General features: G+C 39.7%; 1 protein-coding gene across 12 annotated transcripts in view; it reads right to left on the bottom strand.

Annotated features, from left to right (window-relative positions):
* PARD3 (par-3 family cell polarity regulator) overlaps positions 1 to 22,539 on the bottom strand; it is a 453,311-nt gene that overhangs the window by 399,443 nt on the left and 31,329 nt on the right. For all 12 annotated transcript variants that reach the window (XM_061996551.1, XM_061996556.1, XM_061996554.1 and 9 more), the window contains exon 2: positions 1,644 to 1,745. In XM_061996551.1, the coding sequence (XP_061852535.1) occupies positions 1,644 to 1,745 (102 nt within the window). The remainder of the gene's footprint in view (positions 1 to 1,643; positions 1,746 to 22,539) is intronic.

The raw sequence follows: 22,539 nt of genomic DNA, 5'->3' as shown, positions 1-22,539 counted from the left end.
AATGATTAATTCAAGGACATAAACCAGTATAGCACAGTGTATGTTTATCTTGCACCTTCCTAATCAATTCTACAAGGTCCCTTTTTTTTTTTTAAGGAAATTTAACTGATAAGTGATATCAGTAGAGACACACCAGATTCACAGAATCAGAGGATATGAGTTTGGTAAATGCAGAAATAAATACTACTAATTGCTAGGTATCTTGTCCATCTATACACAAAAACAATATTGTAACAATGACTTTGCCTGTTTCAGTTGCAGTCAGAGTTTTCCAACTATTAGTCACGCACATAAAACACCCACAGAGTTTCACTGTGAGGAATTACCCCACTTGAATGCAGCAAGCCAACGTAACAGACAAAGAATGAGGTCCTGAAGTCACCAGAATTCAAGCTTTTCTTTCTGAAGGGAGGAGCACGGGAGGAGTCAAAAAAGTTTAAAAACATAAATATACACACATACATACACATGTGTGTGTATATATAGTGACAGCATGCACCAGCCTCCTCAAGGCCTATAAGCAAAAGCTAAATTAATCATGCAGCTAAGCACTTCAACATGACATAACCAACTAAGAGGTTTTAATTAGCTTTTCATGAAATCTTAGCTGGGCACTATATTTATGGAATAAATTCCTGAAAACTCCACACTGTTACTCTATACAGCTTGAGTAATCCCAACATTTCAGACAGCAAGGAGTCTCCATGTCCCAAGACTCCTCACATATTATTTTCTTCTACAAAAGACTGGTTAAAATAACCATGTCTATTAAATTTTGTCACAAGAAATAACTGCAGGCCAAGTATTTATTTCTGAAAATTAGCCTAAGAGTCATCATTTGGTCAGTTTTCAAGGAGCCTTTGGAGTGTTTATTGCTTCCAACAGAAGCAATGAAGGATTCTGTGAAGGAGCAGGGTCCTGAAACACATTTCCATACTGAAGTCTGTATGAGGCTCAGGTACACTGAAGAGCTTCAGCAAACATAAGCTGCTTTGAGAAGTGGCCTATTTACATATGTCTTTACAGTTTGCTACAGTGTTTCTTACCTTACCCTTTCTGAACACATAATTCAAAGACACAAGATTCTATAACCTCAGCCACTCAGCCAATAACCAAAAACCTCTTAGCTGACTATGATCTAAATCTCTACTTGAAAAAAGTAAAAGTACTCAAGACCCAGCAGTGTATAATTATTTTCTCAAGTTCTGTATAACTAGCAGTTCCTCCCAAAAACATTTTTAAAAACAGTCCACCAACCTTCCACGGTTAATAACAACAGGGTGTTTTTGCACATACTCAACTGGTAACATGAAGCTAAAATATTCACTTACAGATTCCATTTTTTGCATTATTGTTCCATAGTATGAGGTGTTTTTTTGTTCTTGCAGATGCCTTTTCTTACTTGACTCTTACTGGACAACCAAAAGGACTTTTGCAAAGCTCATTATTTCACTAAAAGATTCCTTGTACTTTTTTAAAAGCCCCTTAACAGTAACAGACTTCTCACATCTGTCAAACAAACTGTAACAAAAACTAAAGCCCCTGTATTGACTCCAACTTTTGGACATGCACAGGGAACACAGAAGGCTGATACACTGACACGCAGTGCACTCTCAGCTGCTTTCACACCTATTTGTACTTACACGGTCTTTGTCATCAGCTACATCACAAAGAATGTCATCGAGATCTAAGATGCCACCATCTCCATGTTCCAGTCGATGTACTTGTATCCAGTAGTTTGGATCCTGCATAAAAGAAGAAAATGTTAGGTATCACATACCAGTGGGAAAAGGTTATTCCACCATATAGTTAACATGACAGTCCTACAAATGCTCAACATTAAAACATCCATTTAGATTATATTACTGAAAATAAACCTAAACTGAGATGTAAAGCAAAAGTTGTGGTTTTTTTTAAATTGCCCTGGATTAGATATATACTCTTCCCATTTTTATCAGCTCTGCATGAGTCACAGTCCCATCACTGACAAGCGGGAGAAAAGCATTCCCACTGTTACTGAATATATGCACCATATAAAAGGAAAATACACCGTCCTCAAAATAATCTCTCAGACAGGCATAAAATACAACAGCCATCTGTAAAGTGTGCAGTTCTTTTACAGGACAGCTGTAAAGGACATAAACCAATATTTAAATGATATCAAGCAGCTATTCTACCTGTGCTTTGAAAGAGTTGGTAGATTAAGATATCTCACCTTATAAACAGAACATTTTCCAGATTTTTATTTTCCAAAACACATATACACACACATATAGACACACATATATGTGCATACATATGCATAGATGTGTGTGTAGTTTTGGGTGTACACGTGTGTCCACTGGCAACTGGGAAGACTGGCTTTGTGTCTTCATTATTACTTTTGATATAAAAGGAATCCATAAGAAATAAGGTTCTGTCCACAAAGTGTCTTCTACATATCACTACATGACCTGAGCACTGTTTACTACTCAATGTGCTATTCTTAAAATGTTTGTTTTCTAACAGAGGAAAGTTGTACTGTAAACACACAACCTAAACATGATACATAATAATCTTTTCTTGCTTCTCAAATACTGCCCCATAACAGTGCCAATGCCCCGGGCTGTTGCTAGGTGTACAGCAATAAGAGAACCTCCTTGCTTTTCCCTGAGCAGGCGTGACTGCAAAAAGTGAGTAATATGAGGATCTTTGAACTTGCAACATCTTGCAAAGCACCAGATTTCCTAAAAATAGCAAACAGCAACATAGTCTTTTCAGGTATCCGCATCTAGAATTCACAAAAGAAAGAACCAGTGGTCTCAACCAAACAAAAAGACTGTAACCAAACAAACTGGAGGGGGAAAAAGCAAACAAACAAACAACGCACGCCTCCATCCTTAAAAACTTTAAAATCATTTGATTTCTTAAAGGATGGAACAGGAAAACAGAAAGGGGCCACCATAATTCCTCTAAATATGTATGTGTTTTTAAATCTTGACAGGTCATGTCAGATGAAATCTTGGACAGCATGCTGCATTGAAGAAGACAAAGAGTTATTCATTTTGGTTTTAATTTCCTAGAACTCTCTTTATTTGCATGTGATATACATGCACAGGTCAAAGATTTATTTGATAACCATGAAACTGACTTCATTGCTTGTGTAAGTACTCCCACCTTGAATACTGCTGTAAATCTTCATCAGATGATGATCAGATTTCAGAATTACATTTTCTAGTCATTAGGCTAGTCATTTCAGAAATTAAATTACAGATATTTTCCTATAATTTCTCTAAGCATTAAATATCATTCCCTTACATTTCTTCTAAGCAAATACTTATTTTACAGTTAACTGATTTTCCTAGTATATGGCTTTTTCCCAAACAGCATTTACAGTCATAGCACATTGAGAGATTATTCAGTATCCATTTTTTTAAAGTAAAAATTCAGGAATAAGTAAAAATAGTACTACATTACTCACAATGTCATGCATACAGAGGTGTACACGTAGCTACATAACACAGAAATTTACTCTGTAAAAAAGGTACATAAGGAAAACCCTTGGATAAACTTTTTTATAAGTTTGAATACTCCCCTAAAACACAGACAGAAGCAGCTTTCTGTGTACATCAGAAATCTTCCAGCATTCTTAAACAAGTTCTAAAAGGAAGTTGGCTGAAGAGGTGCCTTTGTAAACTCTGCTCTCAAACTAAAACAAGAGAATCATCCCTCATCCTCCAGCTCCTCAGGAAATCTCCTCTGCCTCTCGGATCTACACCACAGACTCAGTCTTTGAAGACAAAACCTAACTGATGAGCTACAAAGCATCTTGCATTGCTAAAGGACTTGATTTAGGCTTCCTCTACTAATTTCTCGATCTAAAAGCCAGGTCAGAATCGAAACATAAGCTAGGTTACACTGCAAAGTCAGAAATTGAGAACCTCATTTGTGCTTAAAGAGACCCTGAACCCTCACATGTCACACACTTCACCACTTTAGTTTGCATCACTTAACCTTCTTACTGAAGAATGGAAACATTAAAAACAGGTAACTGCAATACTGGCTCAGTGACTTGGGCACATTCATCAAAACAAACAGCATCCAAACTGAAATTACAACTTCAATATTCCCGTGTCCTTATTTTTTTCTTCCTGCCACAAGTATTTCACACCTCCAAGGCAAATGTAAGAAAACGTGCACGATTACAGAATCAATAGTAGAAACGCCCACTCCTAAAGCACTATGGTGCTATTTCAGCATTTACAATCTACATTAAAAATAGCTTTGATATATAAGCTGCATCACTTTTGCTAATTAGTTCCTTTAAAAGTTTCTCGATATTGCATAAGAAGTTTTAGATAGATTTCATTTTTCCTGCATCACCTATTTGTTGTGCCATACCCTGAACTGCTCTGGTCGCTTTTCCCGTCAGACAAGGTCCTGATACAAAACAATACATTAGCAAGACCAGACAAGAAATATATAAGACTAGTTTGGCAAGATTTTACTCTGGCAGGATTTGGTAAGTAAATATGAAATAACAATGAAACTTTTCATTAAAGCCTTCTCCAAACTTCACAGAGAAGTCCTCCTCTTGAGGCTCTTTTACTCTATTAAATGCTTCACATAAATCAAGGGTTTGGTGGCAGAGGCCTGGGAGGGAAGAGAGATCTAGGTGGGAGGTGAGTACTCACATTTTGTAGTGATTAGTTGCAACACACTAATAAAAAATAAAACACAACAAACCAGCAAACAAAAAATCTCACTCCAATCCACTGAAGCTAGTAAATCTACAGAGCTAAGAAAATTCACAGCTACCCACAGTTCCAAATTTTAACAACTAATTCTATGTATTAACTGAACAAACAAGATGGAAACACCCAAACTACATAAATGTTCACATTTAAATTCCTAGTCATTGTTCTGTCTACAAGGAGCATATGTTATAAATAGTCTGCTGATATGCACTCTTTGGTAAATACAAAAGATTCTGGATCAAAGTTAACATTGATTTGAATTCACATCCTACTACATTGACATTGCACAGGTATCTGCATTTACAGCTTGGTCAAGTTGTATTTCAGTAAGGAGATATTCATAATTCTCTACACAACAGTAGTAATATAGTCTGCATTTTCCAAAGCAGTCAAAAATGCTGTTTTGGCTTAGGCTAGTTACTGAGTCATGAAGTGGAAATTGGCAATTACCAGAGTTTACACAACTCCATCTGTGGGGTAAACTGGTCCAATCATTCCTTCAGGACACCTGAAACACTTTCAGGGTCACCCTTTCCAGGTGTCTTTGTGGGGCTCTCAAGTGATACCTTACAAAAAGGGACTAGCTCCAACATCTACCTACAGAGAGATGACCTGCTCAGGCCACGTGCAACAGGGTGCTCACATGAGTGAAAGGGAAAATGTCTTCCAGTTATAAAACAAGAGAACAGCAAAATTGACCAAATCTACAAAAGTCGGGTTCTGTAAAGATTTTTAAACATCTAAGCAATATTTTTAAAACTACTCAGAAGCTTTTCATGAATCCTGCTTCAGTGTTGTTCTGGTTTAAGAAAACATCCCAGAGTTAGATGCTTTGCTGTTGTTTCAAAGTTGATTTTCTCATTCTGTCAATGAAACAAAGCCATGATTATACTCTCATTGTCATGATTGTGTAAAATAGTAATGCACTCTCCCAATCTGCATTAAAAATATAAAAACAGGCTTTGATAGAAAACTCCTTAGCTACGCTGCTCTACCAATGTGTAAATTAGCAATGTGCAATTATTTTATTTTCTAAAAGCTGTAGAGATGCGTTTGCTACTGGTTCATGCAGAAGAACTAGCAAGTTCACTTCATTGAATACAAAGATGGAAGTAATGCTAAACCTGATTTATAATACCTTCATTTAAATATTGCATCATTGGCTCAAGTCTGAGCAAGTCAGATCTCCTGTTTCCTGTGTACACCCATTTAGCTATTCTACTTGACTATGATTATAGAGGTACTTATAATTTAAACTCATGAGGACTACATTTTCTGCTCCAAAGTCCCCAATAAAGGAAGATAAATATTTGCTAAGTGAACATCAGCACTGAGAGTGGAAGCAAGAGCCCATTACAAAGGCAGCAAGAATGCAGCCATTCATATTCTGTTTATGCCATACAACATGACTTCTATAAAGCACAAAGGAAAAACTGAGAAAACCATTAGTTTAAGTAACATCATTCAGTACTCTGTAACTAACAATTTTATGCTGCCACATGATGGAAACAAAGACCATATGTGGAAAACAATACCTAGAAATAGGAATGGAAACTGCAATGTGTTCTTATTAATGGCATAAGAAGCTTTTCTGCTCCCTGAGATCTAAATAGGTATCTTGGGTTTTTTTTTCAGATATATCTTTTCCAAAAATGTCTAGAGATGTTTAACATAAAAAGTTACAATAAATAATAATATGTTGCTTAAGAATAATCATAAGATTATTAAGCATCACAGACTTCTTAAAAGTAGAGGTCTATTGAACAGAAAGCAGAAAATCAGGCTCCTAAAAAGCCAGTCTAACAATGCTTATTGTTTACAAACTATGCCCAGTGCTGTGATTTCATCTCACCTGCCCCTCGGATGATGTCCTGAAGCACCAAGAAGACAACTTTATCTGCATGGCTACAGTCACGTAGTCAGAAGTGGGATGTGGGGGGTTATCTCTTGCATTTGGTTTGAAGCCCACACAGAACCACTACTGGGGGAGGATGGAAAGCCCTTCCCAAGGGATGTCTGCACTACTTCAACTGTAGGGATTCAGGTTTTCAGACCAACTGTAGCTACAGCTACGATTCGTTGTACATCTTAAAATCAGGTAAAGCAGATTTTTTTCCACATACTCCCCTATACTTTCTAATCTGTTCAGGGCAAAACAGGATAAGTATTTCTTACCACACAGCAGTATCTGGGGAAATGGACTGGCTTTGCCAAGCTGAGGTCACGGAGGTTCTCCATGCCTATCAGAGATATCTTTCTAAAACTGAAATGATTAAAAGCTAGATATAATTTATAACTTTTTTTTTGGTTGTTTTAAGATTTTTTTCAGTACATAAAACCTTAAATGATTTCTTTAAAATACTGTAAATTGAACAGTCATGCACAGGTTTTTCATGTAACCCTGAAAGGAAAATGGACTCACCAGCTGGCTGAGTGAAAGAGCAGACAGAGATTGAGTGTGTCAACATAAGGTCTCATTTATAAGTGAGGAGATAAACGGAAAGTAACTATGTATCTTTTAGTTTTGGCTTAGAACCACCTGGAATCTAAGATTACACGGCTACAAGTGTGGCTACCTTCACTGTTTTCAGTCTTTTCAGAGCAGATAAAGCCTTTGTGGTAAAAAAGAGTACATACAGATCAAAACCAACTAAATCACCAGGCTGGGGTGTGTACTGGACTTGTCTGTTCAGCAGCATATGGCACTTGGGCGTGTTAACACAGTCTGAAAATAAAATAATGGTTAATAAAAAACTAACATATCTGAAAATTTGCCAGCTAATTCATTCATTTCCCTGTCTAGCTCTGTGTTGCAGAAGGGAACCATCAAAACAAGCAGTCAGGTGCCTAAGGAAACCCATGAACGCTTGCAGTGTCAGCTGGATTCCAGTTACGTTCCACAGCCCGACAAGCCAGCAACAATTCCCTAGGCTTGAATTGCATCTCCCTCCCATCACTCGTTTCCTCAAATTTCAGGCACAAAGACCTGCTTCGTAACACACGACAGCAGCTAGGGAACATCAACAATTACTCTAAGGTATGTTGATAGTGCACCACGGACAGTTAGGAGTAATGATACAATGTAAGTACATTCACCATCTCTGCAAGAGCACAAGCTGGCAAAATACTTAATTAAAGCAGCTCTTTAGGCCTCCAAAAGCAACTGATACCTGCAACAACTCTTAAATTACCAGGTGAAGAACTGAAGGGACAGCTATCTTCTCTGTTTCTGACCACATTCCATCTGCAATCACTCTCTTCAGACCAACTTCAGAGCAGGTTTACTCCACCTTGCCCTGCATCCCATGAAGTCAATAAAAACAGGGCTACAGATACTACAGAAAATGAGTGAACACTGTACAGCCTCACCCCATAGTCCTTTCTGTTCCTCAATCTATAGAACTGTTCTTTGGTCCAAGGATGTAGCAAACTAAGTTTAATTTCTCTGTATTTTGTACTACTGAGAAATAGGGATACATACCCAGGAAGGTTCCAAATCATGTCATCAGAAGACTGTTTGGTATGAGGTTAGATGTCTTCAAATGTACAAGTGTATATACAATACCTTCAACCAAAAGGTATACAGTGATCCCAGATATGAACCAGTTATGAAAAAGACATACAAGTTTGATCACAAACTGTCTGCTGCCAGGGTGCAGGGCCAACTCCTACACACTCACTGCTCCCAGACCCAGGGCAATTCCAGCTGCAGCCCATCCCCTGTCACTGCACAAGTCTCCTCCTTCCCCACTGCTGGACTAGACATAGAATCATGGAATTATTTAAGTAGCAACAAACCTGTAAGACTAGCAAGTCCAACCATAAATCCAACCCAGACAGTCCACCACTAAACCATGGTCCTAAGCTCCACATCTACATGTCTTTTAAATACCTCCAGTGATGCTGATTCCACTACCTCCCTGAGCAGCCTGTTCCAATGTTTGACAGCCCTTACAGTGAAGAAATTTTTTCCCAATATCCAAGTTAAAACTACCCTGGCACACCTTATTTGTTCTTGTCCTGTCACTTGTTACTTGAGAGAAGAGAACAACACCCACCTTGCTACAACCTCCTCTCTGGTAGTTACAGAGAGTGATCATGTCCCTCCCTCAGCTTCCTCTTCTCCAGGCTTAACAATCCCAGCTCCCTCATCAGACTTGTGCTCCACAACCTTGATCAGCTTGATGCTCTCTGCACACACTCCAGCAGCTCAGTGTCTGTTTTGTAGTGAGGGGACCAAAACTGAACATGGTACTCAAGGTGCAGTCTCACCAGCGCTGAGTACAGAAAGACAATCACTTCCCCTGGTCCTGCTGGCCACACTAGTGCTGACACAAGCCAGGATGCCACCAGTCTTCTTGGCCGGCTCGTATTCAGCTGGTTGTCAACCAAGAACCCAGGACTGGGGTCCTGGCTGTACTTTACACAGCTCCGGGTGGCCCATTTCAAAACTACTCCACTGAAGACACTGCTCTTCGTCAAAACTTGGGTGAGGTGTCTTCACGGCAGACTGTCTGCTAGCCACTAGGAGGTGCCACCAGTCAAGGGCAGGTCCGGGCTCCCAGAACCCTACCGCAGCCTGGCTCTTCTGCAAGCCTTAGGCCAGGCCCTGCTGAAAGGGAGAAGTGGCTTTGCGCTACCACTAGAATGCGTGTGGCAACCAGCTTTGAGAAGTAATAAATGAAGGACACGACTTTACATTTGGCTATGAAAGATTTTTCACTGTGACTGATTGTTTATGCTGTGCACAATTACGTCCTGTTTGCTAGGGGGACAAAAGCTAAACACTTGAGAAAAATATATTGAGTGACCTATCTCTAAATTGTCTCATGTCCAGGCTGTGAGCAATGAATAACACTGTCCTGCCCAAACTACAAAATAAAACCTTCTCATGGGATTTATTCCTCTGTAGGAAATTTAAGTGTGCTAAACCCACAAGTAAAGAAAAAGATATCCTTTTCTGATTACTTTTGCTGTAACACAGAACTTACTCCATAATCTGCATTTAAATACAAGTAATGCAACAAAGTAGTTTATCAATTACAATTTGTAATTATTAGTATTAACTCTAGATGATAGATATGAATTACAGTAATCAAGTCCATAACTCATGAATATGTAGTGAAAGGTACTGGGTATAATGGTGCACAATCTTCTATGCAGGGACATTAGGATTTGTGCAACAATCCTGATAAAATTGAGATCATCTTTGAATTGCAGCTTGACAACTGAATCATGAGTGAATTTGATGAGTGAGGTGCTTTCCATTTCTTCCAAGAGCTTATCTCTCACCTCCACTGATCATTACAGCACTGCTTCAATTTAAGCATTCATTGTTTTTTCCAGCCACTTTGATAGCTCTTCAAATTCAGTACTAGATTTAGATTGGAATGATGAATTTTACTGCAATAACCATCTACCTAAGTATGTCTGCACATATAGATAAATATATTGTATGCTGACACGTCTATGATTGATCAGTGTTGATTAAACAAAAAAGTGAGTCTGGCAAAATGTTTCACGGGAAGATATAGGAGGGTAGAAATCATTGTCTACCCTAGTGACACCCAGCATGAGATGAAGAGCCTAATTTATTTCAGAAATGTACTAGAAATAAGACTTCTATGTGGAGACCATTAACATCAATCACTATGAAATATAGAAACACCAATTTTTATATATGCTCCCAAGTGGGCACTGTCAATTAATTTTGTAGTATGTGAACTCTGCTTAATGAACAATGACTAATATACAGAGTTGCAAAAATATTACTATATTCAGAGTCTCACATTTACAACATGCTTTAAACTATGAAGGTGAGACAAAATATGAAATGCCACTCTCTGTTCTGACAACGTTCCTCTGGGAGCTTTGAAGTCTTGGTGGGTAGGACTTTGCAATGTAAACAGCTTTGTTGAACCATCTGTAAGGAAGACACAAGTTATGTGAATCACAGGAAAGTTTACCTTGATTTAGGTCTGCTATGGTATCTTATGTTTCTGATAGGATTTAGCATGCCAGATGCCTTCCTCTTCCCTGCCACCCAGTTAGCCATGCCCAGGGACACCCACGAGCTGTCCCTGCCTCCTCTGCCATTGCTGCAAGTGTGGTGCATGTGGGAAGAGACTCCCCATGCACAGCAGCACACACAAGCAGTAGGTTGCTTGGGCACCCACTGCTGCCTACAGAGGCATCCCCTGCCTAGCTCAGAAGAGAAGCAACGGTCATGTACATCCATCAGGTCAAAATGGTACATGGCACAAGTAAGTGATTAACTAACCTACAGAGCAACACCAGGTCCTAGGACTCAGATATGCAGAGCATTTCTACTGACTTGTGTTGTAGGAAAATCCTGCTAATAGTGAGTGGGGGACTGAAAGGTTCGGGATTTTCCACTCTGCCCATATAAAACTGCTCTGAAGACTGTATTCCCTTCCCTTGTCCTCTACAGCTATTTGCATATTATAGCTCATACAAAAAGCTTTCTCCATATCCTAAATAGGCTGACATGAGGACCCCTGTACATCACTACGCTGCCAGTCCATTCATAAGCATCAGGCACCTGTGGAACAGTATCTCTGTTTAACATATGCCTGTGCACACACAAGCGTCACTGGGTCAAACTCACCACAGAAAAATTGTTTCCAGTTAGCATCTGCAAAAGTAACACGGAAATAATCATAGCAGAGTATTAATTTTTCGGTTACATACTTTTCAAGGTATTGAACCAAAACAGGCCTTATTTTCATCTCTAGGGAACAATTTTTAGCAACAATATTTAGCTGTTACTTATCCAAATGACCCAGTCTTTTTGAAGCAGTGCATTTTCGGTACCTTCCCATGGCATGTAGTCATTCATTTTTAAATATGTCTAATGCTTTTATGAAACTTTGAGAACAATTACTATATAAACTCAACTACTCTAATCTTGATTACTTTATAAGGTTAAATAAAACAGATTTGTCAATCTCTTTGAAATCAGGTTTCTGATTGTTGCTAATCCAGAGGAGGAACTGCAATGCAGCACTTCATGTTAGGGTGAAGGAGGAAAAACACACTAAAATCAAGCTCCTAAAAACAGTGATCTCAAGGATTATTTCTTTTGTTTTCAAATGTATTCAGAACTTCTAAAGATACAGACCTATTTTTCTTTTTTTTTAATTGACCCTATGTTTACATAACCTTATGTTTACAATGGTTGTATTCCCACTGTGACCACGCTACAGGGTGTTACTGTGTTTAAGATGAAATGTAATTAGCACCATCGAAGGCTGGAGACTTCACTAGGAAAATACAGAACTAACACCGAATGCTATCAACTTCTCATTTTACCTTTCCTGGCATTTCAGTTTCCATCCATGTTTTGTTCAGAGGTCATCAGTTACAGTCGCTCCTCGCAAATCCACAATAATCCTCTTTTTCAAATCAATACCTAAATTCCGGTCTGGTCTAACCTTGAGGCCAGCCCAAGTTTAACGAGAAGAGACCAGAATCCCACTCCCATGCTCTCAAGTAATGAAGAGAGCTCGTAACAGGAAAATTCTAACTCCTTTCCTTGCCCTGAAGTCTCATCTTACCAATGACTCTTCTCATTTTCAAATTCCTCCCTCAATCTCATTTCCAGTTACAGAATTTCATATATATACCAAAATTCACCTAGCAGTTGTCACCCACCAATGGCTGCCAGCTACAGCACAACCTTCCTTCCCACTTCTCAAAACCCACTCTTCTCCTCCATCACCCACATGTAGCTAGGGCTCACCATCACTGCCATACATGGCCAGCAGTAGAAACAGAGAACATTTACAGGATGTTAAAGCAAACATAGATGACAACTACTGAAAAAAAAACTTCTTTCACAGCATGCCCCTTCTATTGACTACACAAGTATTCCTTCCAATTTGATGTGAGATAACCTCACAGGCCTGTCTTAGTGCCCACTGACATAAGCAAAGCTTGCCAAATTAAGCCTTGAAAATGAATCTACTAATGTAGGAAGACTGGGGCTAGCATTAAAAACCTCCTTTTACTTGCTCAGTTATCTTCTCCCTTGTCACCTCCAGCGATAGGGAGCAGCTAACTGCAGTACAACGAACTCTAACCCATTACACATCTTTCAAAATCGCTTAAATCACTAACAACATGTCTGCACTCGTTAAAATTCAAGGAGTAGACTTTATTAAAAGAGAAGCAAAACCAGCTCGTCTTCTTGACCAGAAAAGAAAGCAACAAAAAATAATCATTAAAATCAGTGAAGCAATGCCAAACCCTATTCTGAACAAAAGGTAAACCTTCAAGTCTTCTCAACTGAACTATGGGTATATCATGTAGGAAATTGTAAAAATGGCTTAATTTTTCCAGCTCAGGGCACTAAAAATTGTGTCTCTAGAAGTTTTTATTAATATAAGAAGGATACAAGATTTGAGTGATCTTCTAACTTGTAAAATGGTCTAAATTAGAAATTCCCGTGCTTGTAACAAAGTCGACCTTGGCAGAAGATACAGTGAAATGACTGCAATTGCATTCAGAGAAACAATGTTAGAAATATACTCAGATGTACCATAATATTCCACCCAGAAGTAATTATCTTCCTTCTCTTCTGCTATTTGAATTAAGGAGTATCTTCTACTTGGACAAGCCGGAGTTTGATGCCTCAAGTTTCCAGTTCTTTATGTGATTTGAGAAACTGACTTAATGGCAAATGTCATATACAAACATAAATATATATAATCTGATAATTCTCCATAAATAATGACAAAAAGAAGTTTCACATATGACTGATTAAAGAAATAATTAGAAATAAACCCTTATATTCATTTTTGTGCAGTTCACATTCACAGAAAAGTAGTATTTTGTAAAGTACTGCAATTTTTATTTTCTGTAATGATTTTAAAACAAATACAGTATATCTGAGACTAAGAACAAGCAGCAGACCCTGTCTAATGACCTGTAGAAAAGAAAAAGTGTTCTTAGAAACTATATAAATTTCTTTTAGAAAACCTGTTTATATTATGCACCTGGGATCTCTCCAGTTAGTGCCCCATCAAAACGCAGACAGAAGAAAGTGCTGGCATCTCTTGTTAACTTTGATCAGTGCATAACCAATGCTGCTCTTACATACATTAAGACAGCATTTTATGCTCCACTAAAGAGGAAAAAAAAAAAGCTTGCTGTTCTGTAACACAGTAGAACAAAAAGAATATGATGAATAGAAATCGACAAAAATACAGTACTTTTTTTACTGTTTTAGCATACATTTATGATTTCTGCTTCAGCCAGTACTGCATCAAGTGAACCAAAGTTTTAAACCATTTCATCTAATCACAGGCCTCCATCCATGCAAAACACTTCAAATTAACTAATTTAACTTGGCAAGTTTTCCGCTAGCAACCAACAGGCTTCTGTTTTGTCACTCATTTTTACATGAATAGCAACAGCACTGTTAAAAATACAATGAAAAAACTGGCAAAAACTGGCACAAAAATATCTTTAAAAAAAAATCCTCATATTTTTCTACATAGCAAGATGTCTGGGCTGACAGAAGTTTGCAAGCATCAAAATAACAACCCTGTATATATATACACACATCCACTCTTGTATATAAAACACTCTCTAGTTCTTAAAGCCAAGAATACTGTTCTTAAAGAGGAAATGTACCATGAAAGGTTTTTGTGTTTGGATTCTCAGATTTCTATCATGGTCTCTTTTGATTGAGGGAAAAAATTATGTATGCTTACACAATTGAAACTACTAAGCAAAAAAACCCATTATTATTACTATTTTGAAGAGCCTGAGCATGTATTTCCATTTTCCAGAAAGGGCTGGGGGAGTGGCTTGCTTTCCAGAGGAGAACTCTTCAACTCAGTAAGCCCTACAGCCAGCTGCTCTTTTCATGCTTTTTCCTAAAGGAAAGTCAGTAGCATCCAGGTACAGACAACAGCCTCAGCACATGCAGGGCAAGCCAGCTACATATACAGGGCAGTTATACACAGCATCTAAATTGTCACCTCAGGACTGAGCTGCTCTGTGGCTGTATCAGACAGGCTGCTGCGAGAGAATTCCCAGGGAAGAGCCTCGTCTATATTTAGTATGTTGCTCAGATATGGAGAGGTCGTGAACTTTAACTACTTCAGTAAGATACAGAGCAAGATCTACTAGCTGCAAGCTACAGATACAGGTGGCTAGGGGTGCTTTTCTGTCTTCCTAGTAGGCAGCATTTCCAACTCACAGCCTGAAATCCCTTCAAAACTAAAGGGAAGAAGAGTAAAAATCAAGTTTTCACTGAATTTTTATGCATAAGTCCTGAAGAAAAGGGCGAGGCAAGAAACCTGTTCATTTAGACCTCCATTTAGAGACTAGACTATTTGTACAAGCAGATGTAATAAAGCAGGTGGAGGATGGTAGCACAGCACACACACGGTAACGCAGGAGGAGGGATTATACTCTCCTGGCTGTCATGAATCAGACACTGACTCACAGTAACACCCTCAACTAGGCCAAACTTCTGTTCCAAGTTCACATGGATTTCATCAGGTTTGTACAGAACAGTAAAATTTCGTGTTAGTAACATTTTTTTTTCCTAGATGATTCATGCCTCTTCTACCCGTCCTATATTCTAAAACGTTGATTTCATTTCACTGTTCTTTTAGATACCTGGCATGTTGTTACACTAGTAATGTCGTTCCTGTCTAGAAAGATCAAGTAAAACACAAAAATAACACTAAAGTAAAATGCTGCCATTTGAAAGAAAAAAATATTTTAGAAGGCTTAGAGGTATGAGGAATTCACACCCTTTGGAGGAAGTTGTAAGCTCTTTGAAAGTTGTAAGCTTCTTGAAAACCAAATTTGACATAAAATCGTCAGTTTGGCAAAGCTTTCATCTGATTAGGAGTATTTTTCTAGAAGACACACCAGTGTCGTCAATTGAGACATCTGACATCCGGGTTGAAAGAGTAGCAGGTCTGTGGAACGTGCTGCAGAGTATGGCCTTGCTGTTGGACCTCTCAGCTGAGCACCATGCCCCTTGAGGATGCCCTCTCTGAAAGAGTCCTCACATGCATTTTAGGAAGTAGTTTTTACAAAAGTTGACACTTTCATTGACATTTTGTAAAAAACCTAAAGCCTTACTTGTTTTCACACAACAGAAAAAATTTTTATTATTTAAAATTAGGTTGTTTCAAAATTTACTTAGTTTTAGGGGGAAAAAAAGAAAATATTTTAAGGTGTCTTGGACACAAAACTTTCAGACTTCTTCATCTCACAGAAAATATTCTTTTCAGATTGAGTATCTACATCAGATGAGATCAATCATAATACTGTGAAAGTCAAACATGCTCCTAAATTATAAAAGAGAAGGGAGGGAAAAAATTCAGACGTTCTCCTGAACTCTGGAATTTTTCATGCTTCCTATGAGAAGTACAATCTCATTGCTCAATACAATAGAAATATACAACCTGCTCTCTGCATTGGTCTGTAAAGTAAGAGTAAAACCACATGTGTTTATATTGTTAATTCAGAACATGCGATGTTTTGCAAATTGAAATAAATCAATTAGAATTTAGCATTCTGATGTTTTGAAGTGATAATTCACATCCTCATATACAGTAAATATAATTAAAATTCTTACACTTTGAATTTTAAATCAATCTTACCTGAATGACTGATTAAATGACATTTTCAAGAAATTTTAAAAGAAAATATTTCCCTGAAATTTTTAGTAGTTCACCACAAGGCCTCTGATAAACCACACATTTCTTTTCACAGAATCACAGAATCTAAGGGTTGGAACAGACCTCAAAAGATCATCTAGTCCAACTCCCCTGCCAGAGCAGGACCACTTACAGTAGGTCACACAGGAACTTGTCCAGGTGGGTTTTGAATGTCGCCAGAGAAGGAGACTCCACAACCCATCTGGGCAGCCTGTTCCACTGCTCCCTCACCCTCACAGGGAAGAAATTTCTCCTTATATTTCTTTGGAATCTCTCGTGTCCCAGCTTATACCCATTGCCCCTTGTCCTATCATTGGCCATCACTGAGAACAGCCTGGCTCCATCCTTTTGTCCCACCCTTTACATATTTCTAAACATTCATGAGGTCACCTCTCAGTCTCCTCTTCTCCCAGCTCCTTCAGCCTTTCAGCTTAAGGGAGATGCTCCACTCTATCATCTTGGTGCCCCTGTGCTGAACTGTCTCCAGCAGCTCCCTGTCCTTCTTGAACTGAAGGGCCCAGAACTGGACACAATATTCCAGATGTGGTTCTACAAGGGCAGAGCAGAGGGGGAGGAGGAGCTCCCTCGACCTAATAACCACAGCCCTTCTAATACACCCCAGGATGCCATTGGCTTTCTTGGACACGAGGTTCTCAGAAAAAAGAGCGTACCTTCAAAAAAAGCTATTCCAAACATGAAACAAACAGAACAGCAACAAAATTGTGCTTAAGCTTTCATATTCACATGTGTTCAACAGATAAATATGACACTGAAACAAATAAGATCAATATATGACAGACATCAGGAATAGTTATGTGAGTAACTACATCTGCATATATTACTCTGTACAGAGATACTTAGGATGCAAAATTTGGACCTCGGTGACAGCTGAGGAGATGCCTGTATTTTGATTCACACTATCATAATTGAAAAAGAAAAAAAAAAAACACAATTACTTTTCCTTTAGGATTTTCACACCTCAAAATCCAAAGACATTCAGATGCAAAGCTTTACTTTGAACTCATCTTTTTTGTGGTGATCAAAACCAGGGAAGGCTATAGGTACTTAATGAAATGTCAGGATATGCCACACAGGCAGCTGCAGAGGGGCGTGCAGGCAGCAGAGCTGCATTGAGTAGGGACATCTGTCTTGGAAACTTTACAGCTCATGGTTGTTCTACTTGAAATTATACTGACCTACCTAACTGAATTTCCTAAACTTCATTTTATCATTTCCAGATAAGATTGTGCATGGACAGGTTTGTTCCACAAGTAAGAGGTACCTGTAACCTCTTGATGCAAAACTAGTTACTTCTAATTCTGGAACTGGCATATCCATGGCCCACTTTGGTGTAAGCTTAACAAAATGAGAAAGAATGGGCCTGAAGTATAGCCTTCACACTTGTTACAATGCATGAGAGAATGGCTCTCCTATCTCCCTTCTCTCCTCCTCTACTCTCCTGGTTACTTCTGAAGCCAAAAGAAGAAAATTAAAAGAGGGCTTCAGACCAGAAGTAAACATTACTTCTGGTAATTACTGCCATTACAGTCCCTTCAGAGATTCTGGGGGTTTGTCCCACACCAAAAAGGTGTTAAAGTATAAATTATATGGATGAGGCATGGGTTAGCCACAGCAGGTAGGACGAAAGGCAGAGGATGCAGTTCAGCAGGTAATACTCAGCCATCTTCTGAAGATGTGCAGAAGCAACTCCAAGCACAACAGTGTCACATAAAAAAAGAGATAAAAGGGGGAGGGAAAGAATCCATAATTTGTGGTTACCAACAGGTCTCCTTTCCTTAAAAGCAAAACTCATCATCTGAAAAATATAGTTTGTCTTTGGAGTACAACTCACAGCTCAAATTTTCACAGTGCAGCTCAGAGGAGATAAGTGCAGGGTTTCATGCAATTAACTTTAGAATACTTCTGTCTACATAAGTCCCTCCTGTTTCAAACCTTAAAGTCAAAAGGGAATCAGGGAAAGGTTACTCAAGACTTCTGTTTCTTACATTGCCTTTTGATTACAGACTCAATCCAAAAGAGACTACTCTGAAAGGCCAAGATAAACGTGCAGACACATAATTGGTCTTTGCTCAAATAGCACTCAAAAGTCAGGAGAAAGTGCCCTCAACTCAAGTTTCAGTCTGTGCTTGAATGACACATTAAATTGTTAACTATTTGCCTGAAAAGCCATGTATACATGCTACAAGAATGTCTTGCCAGGCTAAAGCAGTTATGGAAGATATACCATAAAGAGTCCTTGTCTTCCGACATCTGCATTGTTTTTCTTACTTGCCTTCAGAAAACATTATAACTGGGCATAGGGGACCAGGTATTCTAGTGAGATTCTTCCATGATGTGTCTTTATAATGGGTCAATGTTAACAAACATTTACAACATTTTTAACCCCAAGTATGCAAAAAGCAAAGTAAATAAACCAAGTTCAGTAATACATCTGATTCCTAACCTCTGGGATGAGTAAAGAGGAAAACTATCATTTTCCTATAGAGCAGGTACTGTATTGTGATATAGGGCAGTTGGCACACACGAATAAGTAATGTCTAATGACACATTTTCATAAAATGTCTACGTAACAGTTATTAGTTTACATGACTCCCTCCTCCCCTAGATGAGATAAGATTTAGTTTATGTGAGAGGACAACTAAAAGGAAACTCTCAGAAACATCTCAGGGACAGCAGGGATAAATTAAGGAATTTCAGCATAATGTTACTACCAGAAGTTTTGGTCAGTTTTAACATGCAGGACAGAAACAACTTGAGGTCACACATGATATTCCCCAGCATAACAGTACTGCCTCTGGAAAAACATCCCTGCAAAGGTCTGAGAAAATCACCACTCGTTCATTTTTCTTCATATACACTTTTGTTGCTTATTCTGTTCCTGTTTATGCTGATAGAAGTGTTTTGATTACTGTGGTTGAATTATTACTAGAACATTTTTTGGTTAGAAAAAAATGACTTCAGACTAAAATTATTTTCTGATTCACGACACAGGTTTTTCCAGCTCTTTTTTTGAAAGCAGAAGGGGAAACTGAGGCACATTTAAGAACTTAATATTTATCTATTCAGTCTTCAAAACAAAATGCTAATGCTGACATACTTGAGGTAACTCATTTATGCTGCACCACCTGTGGAAGTCTGGCAGCAGGCAGCACAGACACAGGACACCCAAAAAGGTGCAACAATAGGGCTGCTCCAAGCTAGGGGTGGAAGGGAGGCACAGCTGCCTGCTAGTCCAGACCAGGAAGCACATTCCTTCAGGACAGCACAGCATCAACAAGGCTCAAATCACAACCCAGAGATCTCACTGGATGGGATGCTGTAGTAGTTTAGCACTGGCTGGGTGCCAGATGACCACCAAGTTATTTTATCACTCCTCTTCCTATACTGGACAGGGGAGAGAGAAATATAATGAGAGGCTCATGAGTCGAGATAAGGACAGGGAGATCACTCAGCAATCAGTGTCACTGGCAAAACAGACTCAGCTTGGGGAGAAATGGTTTGATTTATTAATAAACAATCAGAAAAAAGTATGTAAAATGAGCAAATAACAAATCTTAAAACAACTCCCCTCAATCCTCTCTCTTCCCAGTACTCTCCTTTCCCCCCCAACAGCACAGGGGATGGGGATTGCAGTCAGTTCATTAGAGATGGACTTTGCTGTTGCATCTTCTCAGGGGGAGGCCTCATCACACTTCCCACTGGCACAGTGTGGGGTCCCTCTCATGGGAGACAGTCCTCCATAAACTGTCCCAACGTGGGTCATCCACCGGGAGAACAGTCCCTCAGGAACAGACTACTCCAGCCTGAGTCCCTCACAGGATCACACAGGAACATTGCTCTCTGGAGTGGGCTCCTCTCTCTCCACAGGCTCCTAGGTCCTGCCAGGAACTCACTCCATTGTTGGCTTCCTACGGAGTCACAGCCTCCTTCAGGCACCCACTCACTCCAGCGTGGTGTCCTCCAGGGGCTGCAAGTGGATCTCTGCTCCCCTGTGGCCTCCATGGACTGCAGGGGCACAGCTGCCTCACCATGGTCTTTATCACAGATCACAGGGCCTAAGCACCTCCTCTCCCTCCTTCTCCACTGACCTTGGTGTCTGTGGAAATGTTTTCACATTCTCACTCCCTGTTGCTACTACAGTTTAGCAACTGTGCAGCAACTTCTTCCCCTTCTCAAATGCATTACTCACAGAGGCATTACCTTAGTAACTAATTGGCTAGGCCTGGGTCAGCGGTGGGTCCATCTTAGAATTGCACGGTAATGGTTTTATCAGCTACAGAGTAAGCTTCTGGCAGCTCTTTGTTTAAAGAAGTCATTCCTGTAGCCCCGTGCTACCAAAACCTGGCCCAGGCAAAACCACTACAGACGCATCTCTCTGCACACCTCATGCTGACCCACAGCCAATGCAACTTACTCCTGGCGTGGTGTGGCAATATGAGCATGTTAAGCAAGCTCAGGTCTCCAGGCCTCCCTGAGCTTTGCTGCTCCATCTATCAGTACAACCTGGGTGCTTTTTGCCCTTGTCTCCTCACTTGGCTTTCATGTGATCTGCAGATAAGAATCTCCCAAATGCCTCTGTGGCACGGTGAAATACAGCACAGAAAACATGGTGGGGAAACAGAGCTTAAGTTGACTTCAACAGCTATAAAGGAGCCTCAAATTCAACCAACAGGCACTTTGGCCAACAGCACCAACAGCTCTCGGTCTGTTGGATGGTAACTGCTATTCTATTCTCCTCACCAGAGCCAGCATGTCAGAACCTGAGGTAAACAAAACCAATGAGACATGGAGGTCTCCCCCATTTTGCCATGGATTATCACAGGACACACAAGTAAGGCTCAGTGCACAAATTCATTGTATGCTGGCAAAGGATAACAAGATACTTCCCAACGTCCTTCCCGTCTCCTATTAAAAAAATATATATATTAAATATCTAAGTTAGGTAGGGTTTTCCAAGCCCTCCAACCAAACAAGGGGTACAACCAGGAACACCAAGGAAAAGACACTGTAGCAAAAATCACGGATACTTCTGGATACACTCATACTTCTTGTCTCTAGAGGAGGAAAAAGCCAATTTGCTGCGGTCACCATAGACCAGGTCACCAACCGTAATCAAGCCAAAAAAGGTCCTCGATATTCTTAGAAACTTACTGCCCAAATACTATAGTGCTGCTGAACAGTCAAGTTGGGTTATTTTTGGGTTTTGGGGTTTTTGTTTTGTTTTGTTTTGTTTTTTTTTTTACACACTGCATCCCTGCTGCTTATTAGAGAACAGAAGTCACTCCCTAGAAAATGCACTGTTGAGACTTGTAGCATGAACCCACATCCACAACCAGCTCCTTACATATCATTACTGGAAGGTACGAATTGCAGAGGGGGAAGGCAGTCCTCCAGCAGGTTAAGGAAGTTCACCCAGACATCACATACATCTAGTCATTCCAATGCTCCTCAAGACGAAGCATCTCTCAACCACACAAGCTCCAAAGTTCCCTCTCTTGCCAACATGTTGCACATGCCCACGTGGGTCACACCTGCAGCAGCCCTCTGGCATTAACCACATACACACCAAAGGGCTTCAGCATCTGTGTCACTTCACACAGAGCCTTTCATGTGCTTTGGCAGGCTCTGACAAAGCCTTCATCATCTGGCAAACAGGCATTACACTCAAAAAATAACTCCATATTTTGCAAGAAATCTTGCAGGAGAACACTGAGCTGTTCTAGTAACTTACTTACTTTGTTGATATTGCAACATCTTAAATATCAAAGCAGTAAAAATGTAACTGTCACGGTTTAGCCAGGAGCAGCTTTTACTTGGTAACAGGGGGAGCGGGTTGCAGTGAAGACCTGGTAAAGAGTTTCTGGACTCTCCCCCAGCTCCTGGGTTCACACCCACCTCCGGCCCAGCTGGGCCAATCTGGCGCCTCTGCCATCACTATTTAGGGACGGGAATTTGAAATGCTGGCGAAAGGTGTAAGAGTGATACAAGATGGAGGCGACCTCGTGGACCCCACAGTCTGAGAAGGAAGAAGAAGCACTAGACCTGAGACCTCCCTGCAAGCCATGGTGAGAACA

The sequence above is a fragment of the Colius striatus genome, chromosome 5 (assembly GCF_028858725.1).
Source record: "Colius striatus isolate bColStr4 chromosome 5, bColStr4.1.hap1, whole genome shotgun sequence".
Taxonomy (NCBI): Eukaryota; Metazoa; Chordata; class Aves; order Coliiformes; family Coliidae; genus Colius; species Colius striatus.
Note: the sequence above shows the minus strand (reverse complement) of the source record. Positions and strands in the feature narration are given on the sequence as shown.